Source organism: Physella acuta, unplaced genomic scaffold (genome assembly GCF_028476545.2).
Source record: "Physella acuta isolate Inbredline_101_S28 unplaced genomic scaffold, ASM2847654v3 ptg000114l, whole genome shotgun sequence".
NCBI lineage: Eukaryota > Metazoa > Mollusca > Gastropoda > Physidae > Physella > Physella acuta.
The window spans coordinates 505,322-531,823 of NW_026731634.1; the positions used below are offsets into that span (position 1 = coordinate 505,322).

The 26,502-nt window shown below is 38.6% G+C and overlaps 1 protein-coding gene across 3 annotated transcripts in view; it reads left to right on the forward strand.

Moving 5' to 3' along the window:
* The window catches only part of LOC131934614 (guanine nucleotide-binding protein G(o) subunit alpha-like), a 108,930-nt gene that overhangs the window by 70,468 nt on the left and 11,960 nt on the right, over positions 1–26,502 (forward strand). For 2 of the 3 annotated variants that reach the window (XM_059290682.1, XM_059290684.1), the window contains exons 2-6: positions 11,495–11,618; positions 13,005–13,189; positions 13,940–14,042; positions 18,709–18,877; positions 19,974–20,102. In XM_059290682.1, coding sequence (XP_059146665.1) covers positions 11,495–11,618; positions 13,005–13,189; positions 13,940–14,042; positions 18,709–18,877; positions 19,974–20,102 — 710 coding nt within the window. Of the gene's footprint in view, positions 1–8,458; positions 8,594–11,494; positions 11,619–13,004; positions 13,190–13,939; positions 14,043–18,708; positions 18,878–19,973; positions 20,103–26,502 lie in introns of those variants that run through there. The other variant, XM_059290683.1, reaches the window with a different exon arrangement.

Consider the following 26,502-nt stretch of genomic DNA (forward strand, 5'->3'; position numbering starts at 1 on the left):
GTCTGGACATTTCGTAAGGGCAAAAAACAAATGTTGCCTGTCCCAAAACACGCAGTGGAAAACCACCACTTTGATAAACTACCACTTTGATAAATCACCACTTTGATAAACCACCACTTTGATAAACCACCACCTTGATAAACCACCACTTTGATAAACCACCACTTTGATAACCCGCCGCTTTGAAAACCCGCCACTTTGATAAACCGCCACTTTGATAAACCACCATTTTGATAAACCACCACTTTGTTAAACCACCACTTTGATAAACCACCACTTTGATAAACCACCACTTTGATAAACCACCACTTTGATAAACCACCATTTTGATGAACCACCACTTTGATAAACCACCACTTTGATAAACCACCACTTTGATAAACCACCACTTTGATAAACCACTACTTTGATAAACCACCACTTTGATAAACCACTACTTTAACCAATGTTGCTGTGTCGTGGTTTAACACTGATACTCAATTTTTGGCCGTACCTGTCCAAAAAGTATTTTAGAACTCAAAAAAAACAACAACAGCATTACCACAAATAACCGGGTGCATTTTTTACCGGAAGTCACGTGATCTTAAAGGCATGCGTGTGGCAGTCTCCTGTGCAAAAAGTGCAACTGAATCCCCTTTCCCGGATATCCAGATACTGCACAGATATTCTGCTGAGTTTGGACATTTACTGGTTGAAACAGGATGTTTGGGGATTTAGGAAAATCTCTTCGGAGAAACCGGATATCCGGTTTCCTTAGAAAGCTTGGATCTAGGTCACGTGTATATTATATTACGATAGGATAATATACTTGATATATTTCAGTGCTGATCTTATGTAAATAATGTGGTTAATTATATAAAATATTAAGTCATTTGAAGAAAATGTTGGTTATTGTAAACAGACTCTTAAACAACTGGACCTTTGACAGACAAGTGGACCTTTCAAATTTAGACAGACGATTTTACTCTTAGAAAGAAATTTGAATTTTCAATCTTAGACTGACAATTCGACTTTTCAACGAATTGTGTTCCACTCTTAGAATAATGAGCTTTGTAAAAAAAAATAAACCGGGAGCGATCTCCCCTAAACTTTCTCGAATATTCTTTTATAAAAAAAAGGGGATGGGAACTCGGGATATAGACATGAATTTTAATCCATTTTAAATACTTAAACTTTTTAAAATAGAATAAAATCTCGTAGAAAAAAGAAGTGCACTCCTGTGAACGCCAAATAAAACGTGCATAACAGTGCGGAATATTATTAGTACTTTAAAAATTTACATTCGTTTTTTGAGAAATCGGAAATAGCGTAAATTAGTACTTTCAATCAACGGAAATTACTCAAAATTTAACAGAAGGTAGAAAATTAGATCTTTTACTTACATGTGAAATTTCATTTATCTATCTGAAATAATTCTCAAGTTATAGCTTTTTAAAAATTCAAAGTAGAAAAAGTACCACTTCCGGTTATCGGAAATCGCTCAAAAGTTTATCAGGATCTACGATTTTGATGAAATATTTATTTATGAAATTTCATCAACCTAGCTCTAACGGTACTCAAGTTATCGTGTTTACACGCAGGCTCACACACACACAGACATACGGACAGAATTGCAAAGTCCAGTTTTTACGACTCGATAACGCATAAAACGCCTAAATGTTTATATATTTGTATTTATAATTTTTGCCTGATTAAAATAAGTCCTCTATACTCCGGATATGATGAAGGACTGAGGAGTAAAACGGTGAAAAGTGTCAAAATTTAATGTTATTTTTGTGCACGATTACAATACTTTCTCTATACTTCGTGTATACGAGAAAGTAAAAAGAATCCAGTAATAAATATGATTTAAAACTTCCAATGTGGTCGAGGGCTAGATAGAAAGCTTAATAAACAAAAGTCCTCAGTTCGACACTTTGACATCTGCTTGTGAGCAGCACCTGACGTCATTCAATGAAAGCTTGCGTGTACTGGCTACGTCAACATCACAAAAAAAAACTAATCAACTCTACTTCACCTGCTCGACCGACTATTACACATGTCTCTCAATGCAGACAAACGAACCCTCTTTTTCAGGAGCCAGATTCGGAGTCTACGGCCTATATGGCACATAACAAGTTGACACGTAATACATAAAAGTGTTGGAGGGAATCCCTTCCAAAACTAGAACTAAGAACGAGGAAAAAGAAGTGCAAAAAGTTTAGGGTTGTGTTTTTTTGTGTGTTTTTTCTTTTAAAGAAATTTTCTCTGCGAGGTGTGGACTGCCCCGAAGGTTGAACTTCCTTCCAATTTTAGGCGTCCCTAACCGCGTCATTGTTTACGTCATAGTTGACGTCAATAAATCTAGCTACCTCCATTACTTTCAATAACTCCCCCCTGTTTTTTTCATCTCCCCTCCCCCCCCCCCCCCCCCATCACCCCCATTCATCGGTAACAACGAACACACCTAGTTACCTGACTTGCCCTGTGACTTTTAAAAACCGATTCGCTTTTCCTTTTCTTTTTTAATTTCCCAAATGGTGAATTTTTTCTAAAAAAAAAAAGAAAAAAAAATTTCGATCATAATATTCAATGCCAAATATTCTGTCAATGTTTATTTTCAGCTTTAAAAAAAATTATTAAAAACTCGAAATGTCAAGCGTTTGTTGTCGGGTTTCAGCGAAACAATTATTCCCAGAAATTTCTTCAATAAAATTGAGAACAAGGCGGACCTTCTTTTTTTTCCCCTGGCAATTTAAAACTGGAAATTTAAAAAAAAAAGAAATTAGATTCGTTTTGAAAGTTCAGTTTGTTTTGTGGGAACTATTTTTTAAAATATTTTTTTAATGAACGATTTTTATCACTGGATGCTGACGTCACGCAAATGGCCGCAGCTCGACACCCAACCGGAAGTTACACGCGCCGAGATAATTATCCCCCCTTTTATTGTTTAAATCTGTCAGTTATAAAAAATTCCATGACGTCACTTAGCAGTTTATTTTATTTTAATTTTTTATTTTTTTTTTAACCTTCATTCATAGGAAAGTTGAAAAAAAAAATTCTATGCACTTCCCATTGACATTTTCAGCTTCATTTAAAAGAATTGTTGGGTGTTTTTTTTTTCTCGCTGGCTTCAAATAACATAGGTTTAAATGATCGGGCTCGTCTTGATCTTGATGGGGGGGGGGGGGGGGGGGGGGGTTGCACCGTGGTGGCCCCAGGCAGTTTGTTTTTTCTAGCATCTCCTAGAGAGGCTGTGACCACCCCGCCCATTAAGAAAAATCTACCGACCCCCCCCCCCCCAACTCCCCCCCCCCTCAACCCAGCCCGAATGAGAATAAAAGGAAATATAGAATTTAGAACATATAACAAGTACTGATCAGGTTAAAGTCAGGTACTTGTGAGTTTATGGTTAGATTAAGGTCACTTCTGGTCAGATCAATATTAACATATGATCGATACTGGCCAGATACTGGCCAGATACTGGTCCGATACTGGCCAGATACTGGTCAGATACTGGCCAGATACTGGTCAGATACTGGCCAGATACTGGCCAGATACTGGTCAGATACTGGCCAGATACTGGTCAGATATTGGCCAGATACTGGTCAAATACTGGCCAGATACTGGTCAGGTACTGGCCAGATACTGGTCAGATTCTGTTCAGATACTGGTCAGATACTGGCCAGATACTGGGCAGATTCTGGGCAGATACTGGTCAGATACTGGCCAGATACTGGTCAGATTCTGTTCAGATACTGGTCAGATTCTGGCCAGATGCTGGTCAGATTCTGTTCAGATACTGATCAGATACTGGTCAGATTCTGTTCAGATACTGATCAGATACTGGTCAGATTCTGTTCAGATACTGATCAGATACTGGTCAGATACTGGTTAGATTTTGTTCAGATACTGGTCAGATACTGGCCAGATACTGGTCAGATTCTGTTCAGATACTGGTCAGATACGTGCCAGATACTGGTCAGATTCTGTTCAGATACTGGTCAGATACGTGCCAGATACTGGTCAGATTCTGTTCAGATACTGGCCAGACACTGTACATATTATGGTCAGATTCTGGTCAGATACTGGTCAGATACTGGCCAGATACTGGTCAGTTTTCAATGATACTATATTTCCTGTCACTCCACCACCCCCTTATTCTTACGCCATTTATCCCAACAAGATTTAGCCTGATCAGATCCTCACACAACATCCGGTTTTATCTACACCCCCCCTCTCCCCACTCCCACCCCTCACACTCAAACCTCCCCCACCCCTAGCCTTAAGCATGATTAGAACCTGATTCAATCAACGTTTTTGTTATCTGCCCTTGCCGATGCCTCCTACCCTCCCCCCCCCCCCCCCCTCGTGGTTGTTCTAGTTCATTCCACGAGTGAACCACCTTCTCAACATTATTTTAACAAAACTCCCCCTCCCCCACCCCACCCCACCGGTATCCACGTGTCCACCCCAGCCTTTCTATCAGCACTTTTGGTGAATCCTTGATTGACGTCATCCACCCCTCCCCCCTCTTTAATGCAACTTAGGCTCCACCCCCTCCTATCAGACCCCCCCCCCCCATTATATTTTACCCTCAAGTACTTTTTTCTCTCTCTATGTTGGTCAGGAACTTTGTCAGGTGATTTGAGTGAAGACCCTCAAATTCCTGGCTTTTACGCACCTCCATCTCACCCGCCCCCCAACTCTCACACCCCCCCCCCCTTGTTCTTCTCTCCAAGAATCCTTACACAACCCACCAGCAGAAATGATGGAATTTTTATTTTTTTACTCTGGTCAGCTTATTATGTTATCATTTTGTTTTCATTTTTTTTTCTATTTTTTTTTTCGGATAAAAAAAAATTTCTGAGTGGGCCGAAAGTCTGTTTACGAATGTCTGACTGCTCTGCCATTCTGCACAGCGTGTCGCCCCTCCCCCCCCCCCCCTCTTCACGCGGTAGTTCAAGTAGCTTTACTTCCCCTTACTTTTTGGGTACTTCATTAACGCCGGATGATCGATTTATCAGGGGAGGCTATCCGGGGTTACAGGCCAAATGAGGAGATTAATCTCACTCACTAACAACAAGAAGTCGGAGTTGTCCTCCTTGGACAAACTACATTTTTTTCTTTTTTTTTTAAAAAATTCACTTTTACATCATAAAAGTGATGACATAATATAAAAACCTCATTTGCTTTTCGCCCACGTTTTTTATAATCTCTTGTTCGCAATAAAAAAAATTCTTAGTTTTTTTTTTTTTTTCTTTTGTCGAATCACCTTGGCTACCAGTAACTGGTTTTAAACATGAATGATCGGGGTTCAAGTAAAATAGTCTAATGATCAATATATTGATCTCTATCGGCCTGAAGGTGATAGAAAGTAATTAACTGTGGTGGGGTATTTTTTTTTAATTGCTGTGTCGCAGTTTAAAAATGGTGCAGGTGTTATAGTCAAACATGTAATTAAAGGGGGGGGGGTGAGATGATTATGACGGGAGGTTCAATATAGTTTATAGGCCTACTGTTTATTGCGGTTTTTACTATATATTGAATTATCGGAATGATGATTCTAAAAACGTTAGATTTAATTACCGAACATAACAGATGGTGTAAAATATTTAGACATAACAGATGGTATTTAAAAAATTTACACATGACAGATAGTATAAAATATTTAGACATGACAGATGGTATAAAATATTGAAACATGACGGATGGTATAAAATATTGAAACATGACGGATGGTATAACATATTTAAACATAACGGATGGTATACAATATTTAAACATGACAGGTGTTCTTAAAAAATTAAACACGACAGATGGTATAAAATATTTAGACATGACGGATAGTATACATAAAATCAGATGGCGATACAATAAACAAGATATAAAAAGACAGTCACGTAAATTGGTCAAACCACCAATAGGAATTCAACCAGTTTCATCTAATCGTGAACCAACAAAAGCTGAGATAGACGTCGACAGGTGACACTAATTGCTGCCCTAATTACCAAGTCCAGTAACTCAGTCAGTCTGACAGTGCGGGGTGTACCTAGCCGGCTTGATGGGATGACGTCACTGGGATATTTCTGATTTTTATCCTCCTGATGAATGACTTTTTTTAATTAGTGGTCAGTCAAGGCTTCATACTATACCTAGCAACAAATATGTTTTGTATAGGTAAACAAAAGCTCTTTGATTATTCAGTAAACAAATGTCTAATTATTTAGTAAACAAATGTTGTCTAAATATTCAGTTAACAAACGTCTAATTTTTCAGTTAATAAAGTTTGTTTAGTTATTCAGTTAACAAATATTCTCTAAACGAATGTTTTCCAAACGAATGTTCTTAAACATTCAAAATAAAAACAAATGTTCTCCTTATACTTAGTAAACACATTTTAACAAAGCATTGACAAAAATGGCACAAATTTAAAGTTTAAAAATTACACATGTGATGTCCATTTTAAAATAAATCTTTTTCTACTCAACTAGAGATGGGCAAGTCAAAAATCAAACACCAACATACATATCAGCAACTTTTACAAATAGTCCATCTATCATTTTTTGTATTCCTCGTGATTATAATTCATTTTAGTTTGTTATTTTTCGCATAATTTTACATGAATTATTGACCTTTAGTATATGTTTCAAGATTTTCTTTTACGCTGAAAAGAATGTGTGTGAAATTTCGTGTTTTAAAACACCTGGCCAGTCCGTCAAATATTTATCTGGCAGCTCTGCTCCCCGCCACTTCTACTCCACCTACCACAATCAATATTGATCTAGTTAGATCGATACCTCTGCGCCCGACTTTCTGCTGACGTCTGCTAAAACTTCCCTCCATGTTCGATGGCCTTGAACTTCATCAACGAGAAGGAGAGCGATGGAGTTTTTTTATTGGGGAGAAAGCAGGTTGTAATCAGCGGTAAATGTATGGCACCTCGCGATTTACTTAACTACAGGCACTGATATCATTGGATTTAATAGTACATGGAGTTGTTGTTTTATAGTTGGAAGGTTGGTGTGTCAGTCGTGAGGTTAGGTAGCCGTGAGCTAAGTTTGCAGTGAGGTCAGGTAGCCGTTAGCTAAGTTAACCGTGAGCTAAGTTAACCGTGAGCTAAGTTAGTCGTGAGGTTAGTTAGTCGTGAGCTAAGTTAGTCGTGAGCTAAGTTAGTTGTGAGCTAAGTTAGTCGTGAGCTAAGTTAGTTATGAGCTAAGTTAGTCGTGAGCTAAGTTAGCAGTGAGGTCAGGTAGTCGCTAACTAAGTTAACCGTGAGCTAAGTTAACCGTGAGCTAAGTTAGTAGTGAGGTCAGGTAGTCGTTAGCTAAGTTAACCGTGAGCTAAGTTAGTAGTGAGCTAAGTTAGAAGTGAGCTAAGTTAGTCGTGAGCTAAGTTAACCGTGAGCTAAGTTAGTAGTGAGCTAAGTTAGAAGTGAGCTAAGTTAGTCGTGAGCTAAGTTAGCAGTGAGGTCAGGTAGTCGTGAGCTAAGTTAGTCGTGAGCTGAGTTATTATGTTTTTTAACCTCGGCATTTGAAGAGGAGATGCGGTCAGCACTTTGCCCAGCCTTCTTTGCTTTCCCTAACCCTGAAGTTATAAAACCACCATTTGACAACCTTCCAAACCTGAAGTTATAAAACCACCATTTGACAACCTTCCAAACCTGAAGTTATAAAACCACCGTTTGACAACCCTCCGACCCAGAAGTTATAAAACCACCATTTGACAACCCTCCAACTCAGAAGTTATAAAACCACCATTTGACAACCTTCCAAACCTGAAGTTATAAAACCACCATTTGACAACCGTCCAACCCAGAAGTTATAAAACCACAATTGACATATCCCCCAACCCAAAAGTTATAAAACCACTATTTGACAACCCTCCAACCCAGAAGTTATAAAACCACCATATGACAACCCTCCAACCCAGAAGTTATAAACCGTCCAACCCGGAAGTTATAAAACCACCAGGGGACAACTGCACAACCCTACACCTTGCCAACCTCCCAAAGACGCCTCTGTAGCCTACAATCTACTTACGTGCCGACACAGAGAAAGACAACACTTGAAAAGTTGTATGTTGGATGTTGGAAACTCATCCTCTAGAAAGGTCAAGTGCGGCCATGACACTTAAAGCATCACGTGATCACAACGGCCACGTGACCAGCGTGCTTGTTTTGTCAGTGTATCCGCAGGATGTGAATGTTGTGCTGGGTACTGGATAAACGCTGAGCAGCTCATGATGTCGTGAATACTATAACATACAAGAGTGATTTCCCTTGACTAGTTTGGGGATACAGAAGACAAGCATCTACATTCTGATGTGTGTAGTGGTGACACAAGCACCTACATTCTGATGAGTTGAGTGGTGACACAAACACCTAAATTCTGATGTGTGTAGTTGTGACACAAACACCTACAATTTGTTGTGTGCGGAGTGGTGATATAAGCACCTGCATTCTGATGTGTGAAGTGATGACACAGATACTTACATTCTGATTTGTGGAGTGGTGACACAAGAGCTCTACAATGTGATGTTGATGTTCCATGTTGAACTTTGATGGTGTGGAGATCCACGTACGGATACCATGCTACGTCTAAACAAAGAGAACGTGAGTGAAGTCTGTGGGGACGGGGTAAGGGTGAGATGGTGACAGGTGCTGGTGACGGGAGGGGGGGGGGGGGGGGCGGAACTATGGCTTTCTGCACAGATAAGTACTTTAACGATATAATTTTGTGCGGTTTTTCCATAAAATAAAAACAACGATCTAAATACGGTTATTGAATATTGTATTCTTTCTTACAACAAATTTTCAAAAATCCATTTTTAAACGTTTTTCCCAATTAAATTTTTTTTTATATTAAGTATAAAAACAAAGTATAAAATTATGTTGTATCCTTACGTTAAACCTTGAACTAGCGTAGTTTCTTTACACTTTTTTTTTATTTCAAGACAACCGGGGCTGTAGTAATCAATCGTGTCTGTCCCTTACATATGAGATTTCTGCTCACGAGACTTCGGTGATTTTACCCGCTGGCGGTAATTAGTCCACACTTGATCAATTCTCCTGCACTCATTTTTTTTTCTCGTGTCAGCTATTCATATTCCAATCGCACAGACACTAGCTTTATATATATATATATATATATATATATATATATATATATATATATATATATATATATACACACATATACGTATATGTGTTTTATACATGTCATAAGATAATACAGGGGAATGTATGCATGGATTAAAAATTGTGCTGAGTGATGAACAAAGGCTATCAGATGTAGGCCTATTTTTAAATGCATTTTGCTTAGTAACTTCAGGTAATTCGAGATTGTTGTGTTCTTCTTTGTTCTTAATATGTCAATATCGGAGACATCGTATTACTACGCCAACATTGCAAACTGCACGGTCATATACGAATCCGAAAGTACTCCGTATAATTTTTTCTGGAGGATTTTTTTTATGTTAGAACCTATACCGCGTGTTAGTTAGAGTTAAAGTCTTGTAAAGGGGCAGAACCTATACCACATCTGTTGTTATAAGGCGCAGTCTTGTAAGACATGTTCGCTGTTTTTTGAGGCAATACGACAAGGGCAAGTTTTGCTTGGGCCGACTTTTTAAATTGTTGTAACATGCTGTTTCATTTCGCTGTGACCTGGCTTAAGTCTGAGAATTATTCGGTGGTGAGTAAATTCAAACCAAACTCAAGTTTCAAATATTACCGTAATACTTCAACCAATTAGACTTGTAGATATACTTGTAGATATACTGTCAACAAACTCAAGTTTCAAATATTGCAGAAAAACTGCAAATAATTTGAGTTATAATTTCAATAAACTCAATTTTCAAATACTTAAGTAAAATTTCAACCAATTTGAGTTGTAGATATAATTTCAACAAACTCAAGTTTAAGATATTACAGTAAAACTTCAACGAAATTGAGTTGTAAATATAATTTCTTGCATCTTGCATGTCTAGAGCTATCTAAGTAATTTCATTTTGACCACCAAAAAAAAAATTTCTTCAAAGGGTTTAGAACCCTTGGTTAAGTGGCCGACATCTTGACCTTGTTCTATCTCAATCACTCACTTGACCTTGACCCCCTCAGTGAGTAGGTTGTCCTAATCAGTGTCTGCAGAAGGTGAGGGTTCAAGTCCTATTTGGTTCTCTCCAGAAAGTCTGGGTTCAAGTCCTGGTTCAATTCCCGGGAAACTCTTTACCTTCCTAGTAAAGCATCGATTCTATCGAGTTGTTAGAAAGTCATTTCGCTTTTGTTGTAAACAAGTTTAATAGAGTTGTCTACCCTTAATTTCTTTTTTACTTCATGTTAAGTTTTTACTACGTTTTTAGTTAATGAAATAATGGATGACTTTAGGAGGTGGTTGATTAATTTAATTAGTCTGACACCTTCCCCGTGTTTATGTCTTGGAGAAAAACTGAAATGTTTTTAATCAGTTTTATATCCATTGAAAAAACGAAGAAAACAAATTTTTAATCAGTGTATCTCAATATGTTTTTTAAACCTAGTCTTAACAATGTTTTAACTCACAATTTTGGACGAGTCTCTTTAGTCCACGATTACAGACTACTATTTCAGACCATTTGTTAATACCACTAATTGAGACCACTATTTAAGACCTCTATTTTGGAACAACTGTCTTATTACTATTTTATATTACTTTTTAAGTCCACTATTCAGTACACGTTTAGGATAATTACACAGTATTTACGTGATGGATATAAAATCTCCGCCTATGTTAATCTCGACAGTCAACTGATCTAACTAACCACGCATTTGTGTTTGTGAGCAAAACAGATAAAACTTTGCTTAGTTTCAAAATCCTAGTCACTGCCTCATATGAAAACTGTACAGCAGGTAGAATTAAAACCTTTATCTTTAGCCCCAATTATATTTGCTTAACGCCCTTGTCGAGTTAATGTGTTGTGCACAAAATTAAAAAATGTGTAGTATAGTGGGTGAAGCAGAGTTTACGCTGAGGTGTCTATGAGGTTTGTGTGGCCAGCATAACACACTAGTCCCTACCCAGGTAAATCCAGTCGTCAGCCCAGGAGAATATCCCAGGAGTTTTAGTGCTAGACATGACAAGCACCATCAGACTACAACTTTGGCCACACAACCACTCGACAAGCACCATCATACTACAACTTTGGCCACACAGCCACACAAAAACACCACCAAGCTACAACTTTGGCCAAACAACCACACACAAACACTACGTGACTACAACTTTAACCACACAACCATCATACCACACCCCCGACCACACAACCACAAGACAAGCCCCACTAGACCATTACTTTAACCACACAACCATCACACTACAATTATGGCCACTTTAACCACAAGACAAACACCATCATACCACACCCTTCCCCACACAACCACACATGTTTTAACGAATGCCATCCTCTCTCTCTCCCCCAGACATTCTCTCTGACCACACAACCACACATGTTATAACGAATGCTCTCTCTCCCCCAGACATTCTCTCTGACCAACATGAGCAAGGGTGGGCGGGCAGCCGTGGCCCGCAGCCGGAGTATAGACCACCAGCTGGATGAGGAGAGGGAGAGGCGGGAGAAGGAGGTTCAGATCCTCATCATAGGTAGGTTGGTCTAGGTTGGTGTAGGTTGGTGTAGGTTGGTGTAGGTTGGTGTAGGTTGCTGTAGGTTGGTGTAGGTAGGAGGAGGTTCAGATCCTCATTATAGGTAGGTTGGTGTAGGTTGGTGTAGGTTGGTGTAGGTTGGTGTAGGTTGGTGTAGGTTGGTGTAGGTTGGTGTAGGTTGGTGTAGGTTGGTGTAGGTTGGTGTAGGTTGGTGTAGGTTGGTGTAGGTTGGTGTAGGTTGGTGTAGGTTGGTGTAGGTTGGTGTAGGTTGGTGTAGGTTGGTGTAGGTTGGTGTAGGTTGGTGTAGGTTGGTGTAGGTTGGTGTAGGTTGGTGTAGGTTGGTGTAGGTTGGTGTAGGTTGGTGTAGGTTGGTGTAGGTTGGTGTAGGTTGGTGTAGGTTGGTGTAGGTTGGTGTAGGTTGGTGTAGGTTGGTGTAGGTTGGTGTAGGTTGGTGTAGGTAGGAGAAGGAGGTTCAGATCCTTATCATAGGTAGGTTGGTGTAGGTTGGTGTAGGTTGGTGTAGGTTGGTGTAGGTTGGTGTAGGTTGGTGTAGGTTGGTGTAGGTTGGTGTAGGTTGGTGTAGGTTGGTGTAGGTTGGTGTAGGTTGGTGTAGGTTGGTGTAGCTTGGTGTAGGTTGGTGTAGGTTGGTGTAGGTTGGTGTAGGTTGGAGGAGGTTCAGGTCCTCATCATAAGTAGGTTAGTTTAAGTTAATGAAGGTTGTAGGTTCAGATCCTCATCAAAGGTAGGTTGGTGTAAAGTGGACTGGGTTAAAGGCATGGGCTTAGTGGGGTATGCTGGATTAAAGTGGGTGGGCTTAAATTGGGTTGTCTGGATTAAAATGGATGGACTTAAAATGAGGTGGGAGGGATTAAAGTGGATGGGCTGGGTTTTAATGGGGTTCGATAAAAATATGATGGATTAAAGTAGGGTGGTCTTACCGTGGGTCGGATTTAACTGGGGTGGGATTCAAGTGGGCTGGATTAAGGTGGTCTGGATTAAGGTGGGCTGTGCGAAAGCGGGATGGGCTCAAAATACGCTGGCTTAAACTAAGCCGGCTTTGGTTGGGCTTAGCTGTAAGTGAGTGGACTCGGGGCAGATTAATAATATTCTATACCATTATTATGGTCAGTGGCATAGCCAGATGTGTGTCGGAAGGGGTTACAACCCCACGTGGACCCACAAAATGTCAGCAGTCCCCTTTCAAATAATACGTTAAAGCTCTTGGAAAACAAATTACCGCCCACACCCCCTATATAGTAACGACTTTTTATATCAACTACTTGCTTGTGATTACTTCCTTACTGTCTAGCATTCATTCATGTAAGACATGTGTCTTGATAAATTTTCAATTACGTCTTGAAAATGTCTTGTCTTGGATGTGTTCAGGGGGCCCTGGTGCCGGAAAGAGCACCTTCATCAAACAGCTGCGCCTGCACTACGGGGACCAGTTCCCACAGTTTGAGAGGCGCTTGTTCCACGACCAGATCCTGCAGAACGTCGCCATGGGACTGGTCCACTTGATAGAGCATATGGAACGGCTGGGGTTGCAGTTCGAAACCCCAGAAGTCCAGGTATGATGTGATTTTTATTCTTATGTTGTTGTTGTTTTTTTTCATGTGAGTAGTGAGTGTTAGGAGCGGAGGGTGCAGAGGCGTAGCTAAGGGGGGGAGAACGGGTGGCGCGGCCGCCCCGGGCGTCGACCGAAGAGAGCGGCAAATGGACAAAAAACATCATTCTAAGTTCCATTACGAATAACAAAGTTAAGAAAATAGACTATTACTTGGCTTAAAAAGACGGATATAACCGTTTTCTACATCGATTATTTGACACCAAAATAAAAACTTACGGGATAGTGACAGGTGACTTGAAAAACTGTATATGAATAGGTGGGGGGGGGGGCTTAAAATTGATACTTCACCCTGGGCGTGGTAATGGGCCTCTGGCATAGTGGCATCTATAAAACAATTGATAACAGTGCTAAAAGCTAAATTACAAAAGGTACTTTAGACCTAGCGATCTATAGGGCAGAGGAAGTAGAGTTCATGTTTCTTGACATCGGCATTTAAAGTTAGGCATAAAGTGAGTTATTACCCATCAAAGCTGGGTGGACTCGGAGATATCCTACTGACTTGAACCCGGATTTGAACTCGAGACAGTTGAGTTAGAAGTCTAGCGCTCTAAGCTAGGCCACGCCGTCCCATAAAGAAGTAATGTAGCATATTTTAAAATCACCATGTTACTGACCAGTTCCCCCACCCCACCCCCCACCCCCACACCCCCACACCCCCACTATAGCATCCTTCTCTGATCCCCCTTTACAGAAACTAGCAGCAGAATTCCGAAAGAAACACCCGAGGATCTCCATTGTGACGCTGATTAAAAAGTTCAAAGAAGAAAATGAAAAGGCGGAGGAAATATGTCCAGGTTCGTTGCTCATTATAATCTAGTGATTACATTCATGTAATGATGTAGGCAACTGTTCCGAGTGTTATAGTTTAGAGTATTGTGTAATGGTGTAAGTAAATGGTGTTGTGTAATGTAATGATCTAGGCAACTATTTCATGTGTTATAGTTTGAGTAAATCGTGTTGTGTAATGGTGTAAGTAACTTCAATGTAATGATGTAGACAACAACTCCAAGTGTTAAAGTTTGAGTACATAGTGTTGTGTAATGGTGAAAGTAAATGGTGCGTTGTAATGGTGTAAGTAAATGGTGTTGTGTAATGGTGTAAGTATCTTCAATGTAATGATGTAGACAACTACTCCAAGTATTAACGTTTGAGTACATAGTGTTGTGTAATGGTGAAAGTAAATGGTGTTGTGTAATGGTGTTACTGTCGCCTGAAGGAGATTAGCATGTTCCCACTGAACCAACGAAACTGAAGGAACGTACAAGATTAACGACTATTTGTTTTACTGGTTTGAGACGGAACAGATATTTGCAAAGAGACTAGGCGTCTATTGCTAGCAGACAATTCGTTTTTTTTAATCATATCAGGTGGAACTACAAAATTCTTGCGCCACGACTATAATCATTGCGCCACCACTATATTAATTGGACCATGACTATAACTATTGCAACACGACTTTAATCATTGCACAACGACTATAATCATTGCGCCATGACTGCGCCATGACTATAGCCATTTCGCCATGACTATAATCATTGTGCCATCATTGCCCCATGACTATAATCATTGCGCCGCGACTATAATCATTGCTCCCACGAGAAAAAACTAGATCTCACTTGGGCGCTAAAGCTGACCGCAATTAAAACCACACCGCCCGTGAAATGGACGTCCACGTTGTTACGTCATTGTGGCACGCGCTTTTTTTTTATTCCAACAAGGCTGATTTGTGAGAAGGGGGGGGGGGGAGGCAGACGCAAGAACTGATACAATTTTGTTTCCATTCATTACTTAAAATAATTTCGGCTGATCCAAAGATGACGTCATGCATCCAGTGGAGAAAGAGAAATTTTATTTTTTCTGATTTACTTTTTTTTGTGTGATGGAAGTTTATTATCGTTAGAATTAAAAATATGAAAGAGAATTTAGAACTGACGGCGCATAACCAGTTGACACGTTTGACACGTATGCTTAATCGTGTTGGATGGGATCCCTTCCAACTCTAAAATTTTGAACGAAGAAGAAGAAGAACTGACAATTTGGGAGGGGGTGGTAGGGGTTCTGGCGAGGCAGGAATTAAGTCAGCTGAAGCAGCATGACGTCTTGCATAATACACATCAAAATGGAACCGTGTTTTTGGCGAGGACCAGGCCGGCGCTACCCATAAGGCGCCCTAGGCGGTCGCCTAGGGCGCCATCCCTAGGGGGGCGCAAAAGGTTTAATCGCTATTATCAAAAAGTACCTAATAATTAATAACTTGTATAAAGTTATAGCGATCTATTTCGGCACCCAGGACGAACTATTTCACTCCCACCCCGAAATTAGGTATATATAGGCATATATTTATTCGCGATAGTGAAAATGCAACCCCACCTCCCTAATTTGGAAAGGTCGGGGCGCTATTTACCAGTCACTTTGCCTTTTGTGTCACATAATTGATGTAGAAAACTATTAAATAAGCTCGTAATTTAAATTTCGAACATTTCAAACGGTTATCTAATTTTAATAGGGCTTGTAAGTTTAGTTTTCTCTGACTTTGAATTAGAAATTTGTCCTGGTGTATCGAGTTTAGTAATGACGGGGTGTTCAAAGTATTGTACTTGTTTGGTAAGTTTTGAAAAATCGTTTAGATTTTAGAGTTGCTGGTATAATTTCGTAGGTATAAAGTATCGAAGTGTTAAAGTGTCATAATTTTTATTCCGCTATTTTGTAGTTCAAGGTCTAGTGGAGTATTGATTCTTGTGGTATTAAGGTATCGAATTATATTGATTGTTAAAGTGTAGTAGTAGATCCAGTGAAATCGTTGTTGATTGGGAGTACCGTTTGTAGAGCTTGGTGAAGTTAAACGTGTTGGTGTCGTAGTTCTGGAGCAACGAGTCTAGTTATGTTTAAGTATCGAAGTTTGATATGTGTTGTGAATGGAGTAGATTAAGCATATCGAGTAGTCGGGGTTATCGTACGTAAGATGATTTCAATTCAGGACGGAACACACTACAAAGATAGGTAGGCGTTCTCTAGCTGAAAAATCTTTAGTTGTTTAGGAATCTATATTACAACTCTTAAAGTATTAATATATAATATTAAATAGGATGGAATTTATAACTAATCGTAGGCATTGATTTCTCAAATTATATTTTATAAATATTTAAACAATATTGCTAGCAATGTCTAAATCAGGTAGGCCTATCCGTGTTTGATTTTTTGAAAGGCGTCCCTTGATTTAAGGGATCCAAAATATGTTTTGAAAATCCGAGAAAAACATATAGTTAAATGATTGTCATCAAAATTGAATAGAAGTATGTTACAATAAAGCTACGTTTTTGAACTTTCAAACTAAACCTACAGTTAGGTATTCAATATGTAGAATATATTGTTTTCACAAGTATTCATAGCTTACATAAAACTGTTGTTATAATTATATACGTAATGATATTTAAAGTGTTTTATTGTGTTTTTCAAACATGTCTTAGTTACACTTGCTTAATTTAGCTATTCTCGTGACAGTTATTTCCCTTGAATAAAAAGATGTGTTATTAGGATTTTCTATGGGAGATAATTCGCTGCTTAACTTTACATTCATTTCAAATTCCTGTACCTTAGGTTGACCGCTTACATTTTAAATACAACTTTAGGTTATTATTTGCTATTGTAAAAATTATATAGAGCAGAAGTTCTAAACAAAATAGTTTGGTATTTATTCGTTTAGCATAATCCGGTTGAAAAACAAATACATCAGTAGCCGTTGTAGATTGCAATGCTTAATGTTAGTAGACACACAGCCTTAGTCGTAAATTAAACATCTTATTAATTGTCTTTTCGTATTTTTCACCCTCTCCTAAAGGATTCATATACAACAATTTTAGGCTGGAATCTATCATTTATAGCCTTTTATTTTTCAAAAACAAAAAAAAAATCGTTATATCATCATACAATATAGACATTTTACAATTATAAATAAATATAGCCAAGCTTAAAACAGGTAAGTTCCGTTTTGGAACTCACCTTGGGGGGTCTGCAGAGAGCCCAACATTACAAGAACTGTGAGGTTTTTTTAGTGTATTTTTTTCTAGACTTTTTTCTCCCGGGAGGGGAGGGGGGCATTCAATATGTTTCCAAGAGGGGGGGGGGAGGGGGTGGGGCTATGTCGTAAAGTACAAAATAGACTCGTGGACAGCAACAATTTCAATAAATGTGATTACGCTTGCAAACTGGAATTGAAGGAATTAGTGCAAACTTTTGAGACGAAGGAGGCAAGTAAAATTTGATTTAGATGTCTACTGATAACGTGCATGCAATTGATAATAAATGAATATGCCACTTTTAATGAATTGTTTTCTTAGACATATGTTTTAGTAATTAATTTGTGTGAAAGGGGGCGTTTTAAAAAGTTTTACCTAGGGCGCTAAATAACCTGGCGCCGGCACTGTTACGGACAGGGTACGTCTACAGATGACGTAATGATGTTAATATAAACAGATGTTTAACTCCTCCTACGTCATACCTCGCGCTAAAATATCCAGCCAGACTCCTCAAATACCCCGAGAGAAACTTCCCCCCTCCCCCCCCCCCCCCCCCCCCCACCACCCCCTACCCTGAATGGAAACGTGAACATGCAGATTGCATTGAGCGCTATGCGGTTGCAGAGAACGTATTGAAGAGATGGATTCTGGGGACCGGAAGTTGGGTGCCGGTGGGCGTGTCAGGGGTTGTGACGTCGACGTTTTTTGTTGACTAACCTCAAACACATTTCACGTGGAGTTTTAAAAAAAAATCTGATTGCATTGATGTCTGGGGGATGGGATGGAGTGGTCGGATGGTAGAGAATTTGGGCTGCTAACCCGAAGGTCTAGAGTTCGGACCTCTTGACTGGAGGGAAGTCCTTGAGCCGACTTAGCTCTGATGGGGAAAGTAAAGGCGGCTGGGCATAGTGCTAACCACACCATCCCTTCATACGCCGAGGTCAAGAAATATATGAAATAATTCATCTGCCTAAGAAATCTCTGTGTCTAAAGAAGAATTGTTCACTTTATTTCTGGTATTGAAGCCACAATTCTTCACAATTCTTGAAACCCCACTTCGCCCCCCCCCCCCTATCCCCCCCCCCCCCTCCCACCCCACACACACCCGTCCGTCATTTCGTCCAACATATTTTTAAATGCATGACTTGGTTTATGGACGTCACAAAAATTACCAATCAAATAAATTGCTCAAGCACCACGGGTAAGAAAAAACAAGATATTCTGGAACTGATCTTTTTCCCAGCATCGTTGTCATGGTTACCTTAGTAAACAAAAATCCCATTAAGCAGAAACGATAATGTGAAAAGTAAAAAAATAACTTCTTTTTTTTTAATTAATCCAAGCTTTATTTCCATTTCTGATACAATATTTAATCCACGAAAATCAATCCGCCATTTTCCTTTCATCTTTCCCTGCCCCCCCCCCCCCCCCCCCCCGGCTCCAGTGACGACAAGAGCCGAGTTGACAAAGAGGTTGTCGTCCTTTGATGTGTACAACCCGGAAGTGCCCAATGTGGACGACATGCACACCTTGTGGGCGGACCCCGCCATGCAGCTGTGCTTCGAGAGGAGGAACAAGTTTGAGACGGACAAACTCACGCACAGCTCAGAGTAGTGAGTAGCACGCACACGCACACGCACACGCACACACACACAGATACACACACATGCACATACACACATACAAACGTGCATGCAAAGCCACTCTCTAGTGAGTAGCACAAACACACACATACACACACATACAAACGTGCATGCATAATCACGCTCGGAGTAGTGAGTAACACACACATACACACACACGCGCATACACACATATACACACAAACACACAAACATACAAACGTGCATGCATAGCCACTGATTAGTGAGTAGCACACACATCTATACACACACACACATGCACAGGTACACACGTGAATGCATAACCAAACTCAAAGGCTCAGCAAGGCTGTGAGTAGTACACACACACACACATATATACACATACACACAAGGTCTGTGATTAGCTCACACACACACACACGTTTATGTGCAGCCACTTACAGATCAGAGCACTGAGCAATTCAAGCATATCCGCTCGTGTACACATACATAGATGAAAGTCGTGAGTAATTTCAACACACAAATGTTTAGTTTCCTTAGTTTCTCTATAAAAATCTCATCATAAACTTGATGTTCACTATCTTTATAAAAATCTCATCTCATCCTTGATGTTCAAATCCCTTTTAAAAATTCCAAACTTGATATTTAGATTCCTCTATAAAAATTTCATCACAAACTTGATGCTCAGTTTCCATTTAAAATCCCATTCCCAAACTTGATGTTCAATAGTTTCCCTTTTAAAAAATCTCCCAAACTTGATGTTCAAAAGTTTCCCTTTAAAAAATCTCCCAAACTCGATGTTGAAAAGTTTCCCTTTAAAAAATCTCCCAAACTTGATGCTCAAAAGTTCCCCTTTAAAAAATATCCCAAACTTGATGCTCAAAAGTTCCCCTTTAAAAAATCTCCCAAACTTGATGTTCAGATTCCCTTTTAAAAATCTCCCAAACTTGATGCTCAAAAGTTCCCCTTTAAAAAATCTCCCAAACTTGATGTTGAAAAGTTTCCCTTTAAAAAATGTCATCAAAAACTTGATGTTGAAAAGTTTCCCTTTAAAAATCTCCCAAACCTGATGCTCAGAAGTGCCCCCCCCCTCCCTCCTCCCCAGTTTCCTCCACCACATTGGCCGGATCTGTAGCGGCGACTACCTGGCCAGTGTCCAGGACATTCTGCTGATCCGCTGGCCAACACTGGGGGTTCAGGAGCACAAGTTCCTGGTGGACAGCCTGCTCTACAGGTAGGGGAAAGCTGTTGTACAGCCTGCTGTAAAGTGGCTGTTATATGGCATGTTGTACAGGTAGGGGAAAGCTGTTGTACAGCCTGCTGTAAAGTGGTTGTTGTATAGCCTGCTGTACAGGTAGAGGAAAGCTGTTCTTGTACAGTCTGTTGTGAACTTATTTTTTTATAGCCTGCTGTAAAGTGGTTGTTGTATTGCCTGTTGTGACGTGGTTATTCTATAGCCAGCTGTACGTGAACGGTAAAGCTGTTCTTGTATAGCCTGTTGTGAACTTATTGTTGTAAAGCCTCGTGTAAAGTGGTTGTCGTAAAGCCTGAAGTAAATTGGTTGTACCCAGTGCCGGCACCAGGTTATTTAGCGCCCTAGGCAAAACTTATTAAAACGCCCCCTTTCACACAAATTAATTACTAAAACAAATTTATAAGAAAACAATTAACTAAAAGTGACATATTAATTTATTATCAATTGCATACACGTTATAAGTAGACATCAAAATCAAATTTTACTTGCCTCCTTCGTCTCAAAAGTTTGTACTAATTCCTTCAATTCCAGTTTGCAAGGGTAATCACATTTTATTGAAATTGTTGCCAAGTCCACGCGTCTATTTTGTACTTTACGACATAGCCCCCCCCCCCCCTCTTTAAATCATCTTGAGTGCCCCCCCCTCCCCTTCCGGGAGAAAAAAAGTCTAGAAAAAATACACTAAAAAAAACCCACAGTTCCTGTTATGTTGGGCTCTCTGCAGACCTCCCAAGGTGAGTTCCAAAACGGAACTTTCCTGTTTTAAGCTTGACTGTCTTTAGTTATAATTGTAAAATGTCTATATTATATGATTATGTAACGATTTTTTTTTGAAAAATAAAAGGTTATAGACGATAGATTCCAGCCTAAAATTGTTAAATATGAATCCTTTAGGAGAGGTTAAAAAAATATGAAAAGACAATTAATTAGATGTTTAATTTACGACTAAGACTTTGTGTCTGCTAACATTAAGTATTGCAATCTACAACTATTTTGTTTAGAACTTACACTCTGTATAATTTTTACAATTGCAAATAATAACCTAAAGATGTATTTAAAGTAGAAAGCGGTCAACCTAAGGTGCAGGACTTTGAAATTAATGTAAAGTTAAGCAACGAATTATCTCCCATAGAAAATCCTAATAACAAATTTTTTATTCAAGGGAAATAACTATCACGAGAATAGCTAAATTAACCAAGTGTAACTAAGACATGTTTGAAAAACACAATAAAACACTTTAAATATCATTACGTATATAATTATAACAACAGATTTATATAAGCTATGAAAACTTGTAAAAACAATATATTCTATATAATGAATACCTAACTGTAGGTTTAGTTTGAAAGTTCGAAAACGGTAGTTTTATTGTAACATACTTCTATTCAATTTTGATGACAAATATATAATTTCAGGTTGCTTTTTTTTTTTAAATTTTTAAAATTTTAGGATCCCCTAAATCAAGGGACGCCTTTCAAAAAATCAAACACGGGTACCTGATTTAGACATTGCTAGCAATATTGATTAAATATTTTAAAAGTATAATTTGAGAAATCAATGTTTACGATTAGTTATAAATTCCATCCTATTGAATATTATATATTAATACTTTAAGAGTGGTAATATAGATTCCTAAACAACTAAAGATTTTTCAGCTAGAGAACGCCTACCTATCTTCGTAGTGCAGGGGTCGGCAACCTGCGGCTCGCGAGCCGCATGCTGCTCTTTTGATGTCAAGTGGCGGCTCTCGAGTTCCATGCAAAAAATTAGAAATTATTGAAATTATTGAATTATTTTATTTTCAAAACCCATAAAAAATTATATACTGTAAAGAAACACAACTTTAAAGATAATAAAAACACTAATCAGCGAACAATGAGAATAGGTGGGAGTAGAAAGTATTCGGACAGCTGACAGCCGCTTGGGCACCAAGCCCAGCACCACAGCCGTGCAATGCTTAAAACTTCACGAGTGCCGACTTTTTCGAATATCTTTAAGTAGGGAATGTTATTTTATTCAGGATGCATTTCCCTATCTGTCAGTAATCGTTAATATGACCTGAGTGACGTAGTTTTTAGTTGTTAGCTTCCTACGGTTGAGCTAGGTACTGGACTGTGGGGTACGAGCTTACCCTAGGCTATGTGGGGTGGAAGATAAGCCTGGTGAGAACCAAAGGACAGAAGCGACCGATTTCTACAAACGGTACTCCCAATCAACAACGATTTCACTGGATCTACTACTACACTTTAACAATCAATATAATTCGATACCTTAATACCACAATAATCAATACTCCACTAGACCTTCAACTACAAAACAGCGGAATAAAAATTATGACACTTTAACACTTCGATACTTTATACCTACGAAACTATATCAGCAACTCACAAATCTATATTGTATGATTATGTAACGATTTTTTTTTTTGAAAAATAAAAGGTTATAAATCATAGATTCCAACCTAAAATTGTTATATATGAATATGAATCCTTTAGGAGAGCGTGAAAAATATGAAAAAACAATGAATTAGATGTTTAATTTACGACTAGGACTGCATGGCTACTAACATTAAGTATTGCAATCTACAACGGCAACTGATGTTTTTGTTTTTCAACCTGATTATGCTAAACGAAAAAATACCAAACTATTTTGTTTAGAAATTAAACTCTGTACAATTTTTTACAATAGCAAATAATAACTTAAAGTTGTATTTATATGTAAGCGGTGAACCTAAGCTGCAGGAATTTGAAATGAATTTAAAGGCAAGCAACGAATTATCTCCCATTTAAAAATCCAAATACAAAAAATTTTATTAAAGGGAAATAACTGTCACGAGAATAGCTAAATTAACCAAGTGTAACTAAGACATGTTTGAAAAAAGCAATACAACGCTCTAAATTTCATTACGTATATAATTATAACAAAACTTTTATATTAGCAATGCAAACTTGTAAAAACAATATATTCTACATATTGAATACCTAACTGTAGGTTTTGTTTAAAAGTCCGAAAACGGTAGCTTTATTATAACATACTTCTATTCAATTTTGATGACAAAATGTAATTGTATGTCTAACTACAAAATTAATTTAAAATTTTGTATCCTCTAAATCAGGGGTCGGCCACCCTTCATAACAAGAGAGCAAAAAGTTACAATTTTCACAGGTTCATTTGTGTTTATTAAAACGCAAATCACCCTTAAAAGTGAGTCCCATGTGTCGATGTAGCTTGATAGCTGGGGACAGCAATCTACCTAGAAGAGGACAACTCCAAAATCAAACTTCTACCTTGTAGTTTGTTCTTGGATGGAAGCGAATCCAAAAAGAAAAAAAAAATTCATAAAAAACCGTTTTGATAACAAGCTATTATGTACTAATGCACTAAAAAGTAGAAAATAAATTATAGACTTCTATTTAAATTACTATAAGGAAAAGCGTGGGTCTCTTCCTAAACATATTTAGTAAAGGTATCCAATAGATACTAAAGTGACCTACGCTTTTCTTTATAGTAATTGAAATAGTAGTCTATAATTTATTTTCTACTTTTTAGTGCATTAGTACATAAAAGCTTGTTATTAAAAAGTTTTTTATGAAAAAAAATTTTTGTAATTTACATGTTTTTATTTACAATAGAGCTTCATGACTAAAAACCATTGCGCGCCTATTGAAACGTGATGACGCGCTATTGAACGTGATGACGCGTGTGCTGTGGTTGGATAGAAATGCCTACTAATTTAGTAAAAATTTTAATTAATTCATAAAAAATTAATTAGGCATCCAATTAAGTCAGATTTAATCTCACGATGCATTGTCTTCCTGTCTTGACCCACGTACCAATTACGCCGTATCTGTCAAGTAGAAGTGCCTGTAATTTCGCTCCGGCGTTTCGATCTAGACTGACTGTCGACAGAGGAAGTGAGTTAAATAAAAGCTTGTAAAAAGTATGAGTAAAACGGCCATCATGGCTGTTTTAACAAATTGACACGTAACACTTAACTGTGTAGAAGGAAATTACGTCCAACATTACAAATTGAAGAACAAGCACCAATGATCATGGCATTCTGTCGTTGTTTAACAAACTACCTAAAATTTAACTTGAGATAAGGGCCCACATTTTACATAGAACAAAAAAAAATGTTTATTTCCTGGCATTGATGTATCTAATAGTGTACCCTGTGATTTATCTAATGGTGTACATCGTTCTGTGATTTGCCTAATAGTGTACATCATTCTGTGATTTGTCTAATAGTGTACATCATTCTGTGATTTATCTAATAGTGTACAGCGGTTTGTGATTTATCTAATAGTGTACATCGTTCTGTGATTTATCTAATAGTGTACATTGTTTTGTGATTTATCTAATAGTGTACATCGTTCTGTGATTTATCTAATAGTGTACAGCGGTTTGTGATTTATCTAATAGTGTACATCGTTCTGTGATTTATCTAATAGTGTACATTGTTTTGTGATTTATCTAATAGTGTACATCGTTCGGTTAACACCATTTTACCTAACGCTTTCTTAAATACTTTTTTTAAAAGAAATGCCAGCTTCATTGAAACTATCGAATGTATACACCGTCCTTCTATCTTAAACAAAATATCTCGTATTTTTTCCTCCCCCACCCCTTCCACTTAAACACACATACCCACACTCACATCCCCACACACAGCGGCCTCTCATTTCCTCAGTTTCCTGTCTGACCACTACATTTGTGAACTGTTTTAAAGTAAATTTTTGTTTGTTGTCAATGTCGTTTTTTCCTTCTCTTTTCCCTGTTTACTTTTTAGTTTAATTGGGCTGAATATAGAGTGATGTATCTGTCGGCCTTTAAGTGGGTTCGTTTTCAAAACGGCCGTCTGTTTTTTTTTATCTACCAGAGGTTCGTAGCGTCAGAGGGGGATTAGTGCTGAGGGGGACAGAGGGGTTGACAGAAAGGGGGGGGGGGTGACAAAAGGGGGGTAAGGAATAGACAGAAGGAGTAAACAGAGTGGTGGGCAGGGGGAGTAGACACAGGTGGGGGGTACAGAAACAGTGGACAGGCGGACTATTAGTCAAGTCAACAGCAAATAAAAGGCAGACAGACCAAAAGACCGATAGATAGACCGGCAGTAAAACAAAAAGAGATGTATCTGTGTTAAACTTTAAATGAATTTCTAGAAAGAAAAAAAATTCTTAAAGACTGAATAGTTTTCTGAAATACATTGAAACTATAAATCTCACTATTATTTTAGAATATAATTTTAATGACTTTATGCGTAGCCCTTTTTTTTTATTGATAGATTTAATATTAATTCAAGGAAATTTTTTTGAGTGTCCTAATGCTACATCTATTCACTGCCTATGGGTTGCATGCCACTGCTAGTGTTGTAGATGTCACATACGGTCGTAGTCTGATGCTGTTACACTATAGCCGAATGTTCAAGCTACTACAGAACCAGCAGAACTAGGCTTTGATCTATGGCTGGCACACTGGGGGCGGCGGGGGGGGGGGGACGATGTTAAAATTAACTGACGGGGGGGGGGCAGGAAGGCGGGGTTTGTATTTTTACGGTTTGGGTCGTCAGCTAACGTGATATATGTGTTTTTATATTGGTTATATCAGTTGTCGAGTACCACGGTATCGGATATATGGGTTTTTTTATATTTTAAATGTGTCGATGCCACGGTATGTGTAATATTTGGTGTTTATATTGGTGGTATTATAGCCACGGTATGTGATGTTTTTTTTTATATTGGCTTATATTGTCAAGTACTACGGAATGTGATGTATGTCGTTTTTATATTGATTATATCAGGTGCCGAGCACCACTGTATGTGATATTTATGGTTTGTATATTGGTTATATCGAGGCAACGGTATTTATAAGTTTTGTGCTGAGCGGAGGCGTAGCGACGGGGGGGGGACATATGTCCCCGGACGCCGACCTTAGGGGGCGCCAAAATGGGTTGGAAAAACAAATTGAAAGTTTGAGGGGTGGGGTGCAAATCGAAAGTTTGAGGGGGATGCAAATCAAAAGTTTGAGGGGGTGCAAATCGAAAGTTTGAGGGGGGGGGGGTGTGCAAATCGAAAGTTTGTACCCGGGCGCCGGGAAGTGTCGCTAAGACTCTGGTGCTGAGCGGGTGTGGCAAGCTTCTTATGACTCGAGTTGTTTGTGAATCCAGCCCAAAACAGGGGGGGGGGGGGGTAAATTCCATCTAAGGCTAAATATTGGCACGGAGCTGATAGAGAACAAGTACAGTGAGGGACAGTTGAAATGAAAGTTGAAAAGAAAGTTGAAAAGAAAGTTAAAAAGAAAGTTGAAAAGAAAGTTGAAATGAAAGTTGAAAAGAAAGTTGAAATGAAAGTTGAAAAGAAAGTTGAAAAGAAAGTTGAAAAGA